The sequence below is a fragment of the Poecilia latipinna genome, unplaced genomic scaffold (assembly GCF_001443285.1).
Source record: "Poecilia latipinna isolate Pla-1442-1.1 unplaced genomic scaffold, P_latipinna-1.0 Scaffold2722, whole genome shotgun sequence".
Classification (NCBI taxonomy): Eukaryota; Metazoa; Chordata; class Actinopteri; order Cyprinodontiformes; family Poeciliidae; genus Poecilia; species Poecilia latipinna.
Window position 1 is genome coordinate 31,348 of NW_015115338.1, and position 11,501 is coordinate 42,848.

The 11,501-nt window shown below is 38.9% G+C and overlaps 1 protein-coding gene and 1 long non-coding RNA gene across 2 annotated transcripts in view; both read left to right on the forward strand.

Moving 5' to 3' along the window:
• LOC106938904 (uncharacterized) overlaps positions 1 to 3,847 on the forward strand; it is a 22,473-nt gene extending 18,626 nt beyond the window's left edge. Inside the window, exon 3 of the long non-coding RNA XR_001422715.1 lies at positions 2,449 to 3,847. This is a non-coding gene — a long non-coding RNA (uncharacterized LOC106938904). The remainder of the gene's footprint in view (positions 1 to 2,448) is intronic.
• Positions 3,848 to 4,916: 1,069 nt separating this feature from the next.
• LOC106938899 (VOPP1 WW domain binding protein) overlaps positions 4,917 to 11,501 on the forward strand; it is a 12,333-nt gene continuing 5,748 nt past the window's right edge. Inside the window, exons 1-3 of the mRNA XM_015021097.1 lie at positions 4,917 to 4,922; positions 5,632 to 5,690; positions 9,193 to 9,270. Of these exons, the coding sequence (XP_014876583.1) occupies positions 4,917 to 4,922; positions 5,632 to 5,690; positions 9,193 to 9,270 (143 nt within the window). The remainder of the gene's footprint in view (positions 4,923 to 5,631; positions 5,691 to 9,192; positions 9,271 to 11,501) is intronic.

Sequence of the window (11,501 nt, forward strand, 5' to 3'; positions counted from 1 at the left end):
GGCAGGAGGCGGTGCTGGAACCCCCGCGGTTGCTATAAGCCGGAGCAGCGGTTTGCTGTGAGGGCCGCTCGAGGCTGCTTGTAGCTTTAATATTATTTATAATCTTTTGGTATTTTGTTTTTAGCTTCTTACCCAATATGGATTCTTTTAAAATAGCATCTTTGAATCTTAACAGGGAAAGGGAGCCTGAAAAACGGGCTTTAATTTATCAAACACTGAACCAAAAGAAAATTGATGTCATTTATTTACAAGAAACTCACAGTGATCATTTAATAGAAACAGACTGGGGCAGAGAGTGGAGGGGGGGAGGTCATTTTTAAGTCACAGCACCTCCCAGAGCGCAGGGGTGGGCTTCCTCTTTTCTAGAGCTTTCACTCCAAACTCTACAGAAGTTGAACATGTCATTCAGGGGAGGTGTCTTTTAGTCAAGATCATTTTAGTATTGTTTTTATCAATATTTATGCTCCTATCACCAATGCAGAGAAAAAGCGTTTTTTTGAGAAAATTGTCTGTAGGTCTGAGGATTATGTTTTTATAGGTGGGGATTTTAACTGTACTGAAAATGAGTTTTTCGGCCGTAATCATGCAGAGCCGCATCCAGCAGCCCAACATGCTCTGCGGCAGCTGGTCTCGTCAGTGGAGGAGGATGCACGCAGGCTCCAGGCAGTATACATGGTCCCACATTAAAGAAAACCGAATCTCTTTAGCTTGTCTTGATCATTTGTATCGTTTTAAACACCATTTTAACGTGTTTAATACATGCCAGATTTTACTGGTGGCTTTTACAGATCACTTTTAGGTAGTGTTTTTATTAGAAACATTTTACCTAGAAGCGCTTACTGACATTTTAACTCAGCCTTAACTTATGATCAGGGTTTCAAAGAGATTTTAAGTTATTTTTGGACTGGTTTTAGACAAAGAAACTCTGATTTTACTTGTCTTAAACAGTGGTGGGACTATGGAAAAGTACAGATAAAACTGCTGAGTCAGCAGCACATTCTCAATAACACTCGTGACATTACCAGATCTATCAGAGATCTCGAGATGAACATCATGGAATTAGAACGACTTAGTGAGTCCACAGGAAATCGAGATCCTATTGACGCTCTCAAATCTAAAAGGCTAACTTTAGCAAACCTGCTGGAAAATAAAGTCCAAGTCGTATTGGTCAGGTCCTGGATCCAGAACATCACAGAGATGGATGCTCCCTCTGGCTTTTTCTTCAGCTTGGAGAGGAAGCACGGACAGAGGAAGCTGATCCATTCTTTGCTGTCGGACACAGGGCAGCAACTGAGTGAACCAGGGCAGATCAGGAGGAGGGCTGTTTAGTTTTACCATTCTCTGTTCAACAGTGAATACAAGGAGAACGAGGAACTGTTCCGGGAGTTCTGCGATGAACTACCCCAGGTCTCCGAGGAGACCAACTTTAAGCTGGAGCGCCCTCTGGGCCTTCAGGAACTCCACGCAGCTCTTCTCAGCATGCAGGTCCAGAAGTCCCCAGGCGTTGACGGGCTCACGGTCGAGTTCTACAAGGCCTACTGGGACATTCTGGCCAAAGGCCTGCTCGATGTCTACAACGAGAGTCTGCACACTGGTTCACTCCCCTTGTCTTGCCGCAGGGCAGTCATCACCCTGCTGCCCAAAAAGGATAACTTGCAGGACATTAAGAACTGGCCCTCTGTGTCCCTCCTCTGCACCGATTACAAGATCCTCTCCAAGGCTCTGGCATTGAGGCTGGGAAGGGCTGTGGAGCAGGTCATCCACTGAGATCAGACCTATTGCATCCCCAGCAGGTCCATGGTAGATAACATCTAGGGGGGTTGGGTTCAGCGAGGGTCTTATTGCCAAGATCCAGGTACTGTACAGTGACATTGAGAGTGTGCTGAAGATCAACGGCAGCCTGTGTGCTCCTTTTAGGGTGTGTAGAGGCATTCAACAGGGCTGTGCGCTCAGGGATGCTCTACGGACTCTCCCTGGAACCCCTCCTCCAGAAAATACCCTCGAGTGTTTATTGTCTGGCTGCACTCACAAATGTCCTACTGGGGTAGAGTGCTGGTTTTAAACAACTTTGTAGCATCACAGCTGTGGCACAAACTCTCTGTTTTAGACCCACCACGTGGCCAGTCAGAGATGGTAAATTTTGTCTGGAACGGTCTACATTGGGTGGCACAGTCTGTGTTGTTTTTACCAAGAGAGGAGGGGGACAAGGGCCTTTTCCACCTGGCCAGTAGAACAACTACATTCTGTTTGCAGTTCCTTGAGAAATACTTGACAGGATCTCCTGTGTAGAGGGATGTGGCCAGCTGTATCCTCATACATGTTAATTTTCTGAGGCTGGATGCTGCTCTGTTTTTAACCGATTTTAGTCTTTTAAAGTTAAAGGGGTTGCCTCAGTTTTATTAGGGTGTTTTTAAATCCTGTGGCCTTTTTAAACTTTGTCGTTCACAGGCGCATAACTCTATGCATTGGCTCTTCTAAAGAAGAGTCTGTGGGTCCAGACTGGACGTGTGTGGTGGCACCATACCAGGACTGTTGGAGGCGCCGTGTCGGTCCAAGACGACAACCGTGAAACATCTGGTGGAGGCAGCTGGACCGGACTTGTCTAACGCCCAGGCCGTTGCATCTCTGCTGGGGGTCCAGTCCACTAGACTTGTGCAGCGTTTCCTGGACCGTTTGAAGGAGAGGATGATGGCCGGAGAGAGGCGTCTCCTGCAGCTCCTCCATGAAAAAAAGGCTTCGCCGGACCTGACAGACCCGGTCCCTGATGTGACCCTGAACACCGGCCTCACAAAGAACAGCGGTCCCCTGCTAGCCAGCAAAGACTCACAGATCAGCCTCCAGAGTACGGGCCCAAAAGTACTCTACAAAAACTGTCAAAGTCCTGAATGAAAGAACTCTACAGAACAGACCAGTGAGCTTGTGGGCGGATCGTCTGAGAGGACAAACTTCTCAGTGGAGGACGCTCTACAAATTTCCCATAAAAAAAACGGACTGGTGATCTGCAATGGAGGATTTTACATGGTGCCATTGCTACCAATTCGTTTTTATCGGTTTTTAGTCCAAGGGTTTTAAATGAGTGTCTTTTCAGTGGCCTGTCTGAGAGTGTTTTTCATGTTTTTATTGATTGTAGGAGACTGACATTTTTTAGTTTATTGATGAGTGTTTTTAGCTGTTTTGGCATTGTTTTTACCAGTTCTATATTTATTTATGGACTGTGTTCTAACAAAGCCAACAAGCCAAAGTGCCAGATTTTAAATTTCTTAATTGCAGAAGCCAAAATGGCTATTTTATTTATCTTGAAAAGACAGATTCCAGGCTGGACCTCATCTTGATGCCTTGGCTCTGTGGAAGTGCAATGTCAAGGCCAGGCAGACGCTGGAGTTTTGCTTCCACAGAGCCACTGGGAACCCCTGCAGCTATGGGGTTTTAATGAGATTCTGTGCAATATATCAACTCAGGGAAAACTGTTATTTAACAAGCACCTTATTTAATTATTTTTTAAGCTTGTCCTGATGTGAATATCTTGTGTTTTTAATTGTATTCTATGCACTTTCTTATTGTAAATAAATGGCTTAGATTATCTTACACAAGAGCCTACATTAGAAATGTTTACACAGGTGGTAAAGACTAATTCTTTCACTCCTTCAAAAGTAAGATATCTCCCAAATCTTCTGTTTTTGTTTTGAAGATTTCCTAAAGACACGATGTGAGGAAGAAGTGTGAAATATCTTTTAAAGAGAGACGGATTCACTGCACAGCATGGATGAATCTCGCATCGGATTTTGGTCTCAATCGCAGATGCTGAAACACTCTTCAACTAGAAATAATATATATAGGTTATGCATGTTTATATGTATACATACATATAAACATGCATCTAATTATTTAGTAATCATTATTTGTCTTTGTACATTTATATAAATATGTATGATATTACTAAATTTAAATAAATTATGAACCGCTGTGTGCTTTGTAAAATGCTCATCATACATCAATATTACATCAATATTCTATTCCTATTCTATTGTTTTCCCCACTAAGCATATTTAAATATGCTGAACTATGTATCAATACAATTAAAATACTTTAAAAATACATTGATTTTTAAATGTAGCTTTGATAGCAGTGTGTATAATGTTTCCAGTAACAAAAAAAGCGTGTAATAATCGATTAAATGTGCAGATACATCATTGTGCCTGCCAAACGTATAACGCAGAGTGGAGTGGTCGACCGCTCCAAGATGGCCGCCCTAAATCTCGTGAGCGACAATAGGCGAGGGTGGTCCATGAGGCGTCTATTCTTATATTTCTATGTTGTAATTACACCTAACAGAAATTAATTTAACCATAGAATGTCATGACTATGTGTGTAGGGCTGCACCAATTTCAGTTTTCTGGTCAGTCGGCGATTACTGATCTTTAAAAAGCTTTACCTGTCAATTTAGATTTTTGTCGATACTATTTTTTTTTTGTCTAAAATGTGTAGCAAGAAAGTCGCTAAGTTGGCAACAGTGGGGTGAATATTGTTAAATGAAACTGTGCAGACATGACCTGGTGGGCCGATCTGTTAGTCAAACTTCTGACTGCAGAGCAGAAGAGGACAGATGCTCATTTATAAACCTTTGCAGAAGATCGGCTTCACATGTATCAGCCGATCATCCATTCCCCAAAGTTAAGAAAATCGGCGCCAATAAATGGGCCAATACATGGGCCAACACATGTGTGTTGTGTAAGTCCAATTCAATTAACTCCATTTTTAACCTATGTATACGTGCATATATAATGTAGACATCACTGTCAGAGATGCAATAAGTTTAGCAGATTTTTGAATGATCTAATAATGTGACTGTTGATTGCAGCCAGTCCACAATATTAGCAAAACTAAAGGTCCCAAAACTAAATTTCGCTTAGAGCCCTATGAAGGTTTGGGCTGGCCCTAACTCTATGTAATCGCTGCACGTCTTGGACCACTTTGTGGTTAATCTGCAACATTTCCAGTTTTCTGAAGCTTGCAAATAAGTTTTGCCACAGTGTTGTGTGTGATGCTCGTTCCATGTTTTCTGTTAAAGTTTCGTGCAACCATGTGACTGCTTCCTGATCCAGCCATCAGTATAATTTAAATTCTTTGCTCTTTTGTCAAACGCATCTTCTTTGGGTATCTGAAATATAAAGAAATATACATTTTACATTCTCCTCTGTATGGAAACTTGTGGCCCATTGTTCCTATTTATGTCCAAAGATAACTTCAGTTTTGTTTCTGTTCAGCTGGAGAAAGTTTTGGCACATCCACACATGTATCTGTTCTAAGCATCTGTTTAAGAACAGATACATGATGTCACCAGTTTCAGTCACCTGGTGACATCATAATGTAGAGCTGTGAAAACTAATCTAATTATTTGTTACAAAATTTCACATCTTTCTCATATAATATCTCTTATCTAATTGTCTCTGTCCTGATAATGCTCAGAATTCTAACACTTTTTTGGAGTTTACTTTATTCAACATTAGTCAGGCAGCAGTTCTGCTGCTCTTCTCATCCAGGTTTGACCTGGAAGCTTTTGTTTATGTAGTCAATTTATAATATTCACATTAGTCAATGTTACCCTAATTAAAACCTTATTTTCTTTTACAGTGTGTTGAAGCCAAGAAGTTTTGCTGGTATTTTGAGGAACGATATCCTGCATATTTTGTGTAAGTCCAATTCATTTAACTCCATTTTTAACCTTCACAATTATCTGCATATTAAAACAGGCATTGTCACATAAAATGAATTATAATAACTTGGAAAGTTCTTTCATTTAATTCTTTAAATGAAAAAGTACAGGGAAACCTTTTTATTAATTAATTGCACACATAGTGATGTAGTTCAATCATTTCTTTCTCTTTATTATGGTGGATTTCTGACAACCCAGAAAAAATGTTTCTCCAAAAATGTGTGCATTTTATATGAATAAGATGGAATTTTAGATGTGTACATATAATGTACTTATACATAGACACCAATAAAGTTTGACAAATCAGTTTTGAATCTATTTATCAGTTCCTCCATTGATATTGTAAAAATTTTGAGTAGCAAAACAGCACTCACAAAATGGCGTCAGATGTTAACCTGCTTTTAGATGGAGGAAACAGAAACCAAGGCATTAAGAGAAGCCTGTTGACTTTATCTGGATGAGCCGTGAAATCACATCTGCGTGCATCAGGATCAATTTCGCAAGACATCGACAACTGTAGACCTGTTGCCTTGACAACCCACATCATACAGGTCCTGCATCTGTTCAGTGATTGGACATGTGCAATACCTGATAACAAGCACATATCAGGTACAATTCAGAAAATTAATCAGTTTGCTTATGAACTTCTCTCCGATATGCAAGAGTTTAATAACAAAATAATTCAACCTGAGAGTTAAATACTTTAATCAACAAACTCCCTAAGCTATTAACTAAACTAAACCAGAGAGAAAAACATGCAAGAATGATGAAAACTAAACTAACAGTAAACAGTAAATAATTCCAATAATAGTCAATGAACAAGAATATTTGTGCCTGAGTCTCACTTGTCAGATTAAAAGTACGTTTTGAATATAATAAAATTTAAGCATTCCTTCCTGCTTTAAAAATTCCTTTCATTAAGCCCACATTCTTAAAAACACATTCTTAAAAACACATTCTGTTTTTAAGAATTGTTGTCATATGCTAATTTTGAATGTCATATTTCCATTATCTGTAAGTGGAAAATCGTCATAATTTTAAAAAGGCGAGGCTTTCAAATATCCATCTGTTTGTAGTTAATGTATATAATGTTTTTCACTTAGTAATAAGGCTCCTAAAATAAATTAATTGATTGGGTCTGATGAAATATTACAGTTTAGTATAAACTGTGAATGTTGAGAAATCAGATTTATTAAGGAAGTATTTGTAAATGAAACTAATATTTACACTAATTTAGATCAGATGAACCAGAAATCAATAACCTCTTGGACAATTGATTCTTCGTCTATTGATCAATCACTGCAGTGATAGATCTAATTTAGTATTTTCAAAACCAAAATGGAGGCTTAAACAGACAAGTTCTGCTGTTTTAAGCAATCTATTTAAAGCAACCAAAACACTGTAAAAACCTTAATTAATTGTTTATGAGCAACAGCGTTTCCCACTGTTGGCTGCATGAGCAGGAAGAAGCCATGTTTGGGATGCAGGAGCTAGCAGAAAGGATAAAAACTTCAGCAACACTTGCTTTAGGAGAAGGCTCTATCACCAGAGTAATTAGAAAACACCACACACTTTGTGTTTAAATAAGGTATTATTCAGAAAATGAATCAAATGAACCAATCACACACTCAAACAGGATGAGTGTATGACCAAATGTATGTGGGAAATATACATGTGGTCATATTTCCCACATGTATTGTGTAAAAGAAACATCTCCAGTAGAGACTGTAACGATCATAGGTGCAAATATTTCCTCCCTTCTGAAGCTGTTGTTTCTCATCCTAAAACTAGTTTGAGATTCCAGAGACTTGGAAGTCTGAGATATACTGTCTTTTATTCATCATGTATCCTGCTTTCTGTCATATGCAAACAAGTTGTCATATGCAACTTATTTTTAATGCTGCTCTTCATAAACCAATCCATTGGCCTGAGTTCTGAATATTTGGTTTCCAGGCTACTGCTCATGCGGTTTAAAAGGAAATGTAAGCTTTTGTTTGCAATGCACAAAGTGTGATTAATGCCAGCATTAAAATACACTTGTATGTCTGATGCCTGTGATGCCTGGCATCAGACACAGATGCCTGTGCCACTTAGTGTGATGCCTGTGAGGAAATATCAGAGGCATTAAAATCATGTGGACAGGAAGTTGTAATTTGCAACTGTTTCTGTTATGTCTCTCTAGCTCTCGGTGAAGGCAGATGCTTTTTTCCTCTGCTCCCTACTCTGACCCGTCTGACCCTGCTTGCTGTTTTTGGGCACCATACTTCATAGAATCAAACATGGAGAATCAACATTTATCTTATGCCTCTCTTTTTATCTTTTTTTCTCTTTCCTTTGGTTTGTTATTTTGTTTGCATTTCCTTCTAATTCATGTAAAGCACTTTGAATTGCCTTGTTACTGAAAATGTGCTATATGTCTTATCCTACTTTACTTGATGTAGAGCAACTACAGGGAATGAGTTTTGTCTGCATCAATTATTTACTGACACACATTGATGGTTACAGAATAGCAAGTAGCTAATCTGCCAACATTCCCCTGAACGTTGCAGGTTTCTTGCTACAGTCACCAGACTCAAAGTGAATAAAGTTCCAGCACCTGACAGCAATGGAACAAGAAACTGAAAGAAGCTCTTCTCTCAGTTTCTTGTTCCACTCTCACAGCTGAGTCAGCACTTCTCTCAGTTGCAGGGAGAAGGGAAGGGGAGGGAAGCAACAAGCAGCTTACAGTACCCAGTACCCACATTGTTTATCAATGTGGAGCATCATCCATCTGCTGCAACAAACCCATTGTCATCTGAACAAAGCAGGGATGTTTAGTTATTATCTTATAATGCGTACAACAAGAGAGACAACAAGAGAGGCACTAAAACATACCACATGAAACATTGTTTTTGTAAATCATAAACAAAAATGTCAGCAATGCTCAAGCTTTATCTTCAACAGTTAATAGGCTCACAATCCCTCCTCTGACTGTTCCACCTGAACTCCACTCTGACCGTCTGCAGAACCAGAACCAAACATGAAGAAACAGCATTCAGCTTCTATGCACCACAAATCTGGAGCAAACGTCCAGAAAATTGCATAACAGCTGAAACCCTGAGTTCATTTAAATCTAGACTAAAAATCCACATTGCTTTTGAGTTGCTTTTGAAACATAATAAATGGAACATTGACCAATTGATGATTTTAATGGTGACACTCATCAAAATGTAATATTTGTTTTAAGTTTTCTCAATTATTGATTGCATGGTGATTTAGTATTTTTGTGTTTTTATGATGTAAAGCACTTCAAACTGCCTTGTTGCTGAAATGTGCTGTACAAATACACTGGAATGATTGATTTAATTTCTCTTTGTGATTAATAAATTATTTTGGAATTTAATCTAATTAAAATGAATATAACAGACCAGACTTTGCATTGCCCTTTAGCATATTCTTCTATCAATGACCTGTTGGTCTGTCTGCCTGTTTTCTCGCAGATGTCGCTCCTATGAGGACTGCTGTGGAACTCGCTGTTGTGTCAGAGCCTTATCCATTCAGAGATTATGGTACTTCTGGTGAGTTCCCCTAATCTACTTCTGCTTTACACCTAAACTAATCTTAAAATATTCAAGCTAGCAGATTTTTAAAGTCTCGGTAAAATGCCTGGTGTTATTTGTTCAAGATCCACTACAGCCTACACTACAGTCTAAAATAAAGGCATGAGCCTTTAGCCTAACAGACTCTCTGAAGCAGGAGGAGCAGCTTCTCTTTAATTTTGATTTTTGATATTTTTTGCATTTTAGTACTTATTGTATAAACCAGGGGTCCCCAAACTTTTTCCTGTGAGGGTCACATAAATTTTCCCTACTCTGGTGGGGGGCCGGAGTCAGTTTGTAACAGAAAAAGTGTGACGATTGCAGGAATGCCTAAATGTAAAAATGTATTGTTTTCCAGAAAGCACAATCAAATAACCCTCTCTGGGTTCTTCACAGAACAAAAGTCAGGAAATAAATAATAACACTATTAATGAAATAAATAATAATCAAATAACCCTCTCTGGGTTCTTCACAGAAAAAATCCAGGAAATAACACTATTTATGAAATAAATACTGTATTTTCCGGACTATGAGCCACAACCCCAGAGTTTATTTATAACTCTGGGGTTATTTTCCGGACTATAACCCGCGGATATCTCTGCTGCTCCAGGTTTTCCACAATGATGCAGCAGAGGAGGGCGGACACCCAATATTTGAGTCATAACAAGTCAATTGAATATCACATTTATTATGGTTGAAAAAAAAAGTTGCCAAGTTTAGATTTAACTGAACTGATTACGGTAGTTTCCGAACGGTAACTGTAACAGTAAAAGTGCTGATCCTTCATGTCCTAGCATGTGCCCATTTTCATTTAGCACATGCTAGTTGCTACTAGCATGCTGTACTAGCATGTGCTAAATGAAAATGGGCGTGTTCTTCTTCTTCTTTAGATTCCAACGGCAGCTTGCATCCGTTATTGTTGCATTACTGCCATCTATTGGATCCTAATATCTATACCTCAAATTCTCATAATGATCCCAGTATTATTTAAAAAAAAAAAAAATCTTCCTTTTCCCCTCAGTGCTATTTAACTGATCAACAACATCCTCAAAATTTCAATTCCCTATTAAAACCTTATTCCATTTTAATGGGCGCTTTCTTCTTTTATTTCCAATTTTGACTTCCAATGATTCACTTTCTGCTAAAGAGCCCCCTGGTGGTTGAAGAAAAATCCACATATAAGCAGCACAGGACTATAAGCCGCATGGTTCAAAGCTTAGGAAAAAACTAGCGGCTCATAGTCAAGAAAATACAGTATATGAAAAAAAATCTAAATGCTCTCTAAGTCAGTCTATAAGCTTTAGGGTTCCATGTTTTGCTCCAGGAAAAATTAAAGGTGTGACGTGTTGGAGGATGTTGTTCTGTTGTCTTCACACCAGGCAGCCAAATGGTGGCGCTGCAGATGATAAGATTAGAAGATAAGATGGGCTTCACGTCTAAGTGTCGGCCAATCACGATCCCCCAAAATTAAGGAAATCGGTGCCGAGAAATCAACTGGCCGACAAATTACTTGGCCAGTAAATGTTTATAATGTAAACAGCACTGCCAGAGATGCAATAAGTTTATAGCAGGAGTGTGAATGATCTACTGGTCCACATTGTTAGCAGAATTAAACCAAAATTTTGCTTAGGGCCCTATGGCCCTAAGCAAAATTAGGGCCATCTGTTGATAGGAGGTCTGTTGATTGACGTGATTCCAGTAAATAAATTGTGTGGTTTCTCTCTCAGCAGAGGTATTTTAAAAACAGTATTGCAGGGTTTTCCCCAGAAAACTTACTAAGCCAGGTGGTCGGGGTGCCGAGACAGTCCACCGGTGGTCCACTGTGTTTTTGTATCAAAAGATGTGAAGGTGACAGGAAATGTAAAAGTATTACTGTGTAATTAGATGTTACGGGAAAAGATCTCCTGTGAAATGCTATTTAAACCCACAACTAGTCTAAAAACAACAAATTTGAACTTCTGTTTAATCCAAATTAAGTCAGCGGCTCTATCAGGCTCCCAAGGGCTTCAGGGGCCCCATAAATGCTAATATTTTAAAACAGACCACAGATACATAAATTTAACACTTGAGATGATCAATGTTGTTAAATTGTATTAAATTGTTTAGGCATACATAAATTAAATGATTTTAAATTGTTTAACAAGATTTTAAGGAGTTGGCAAGTTTACTTTGTAAAACTTCAAAGAACAATATTCATAGTTAGATTGTTT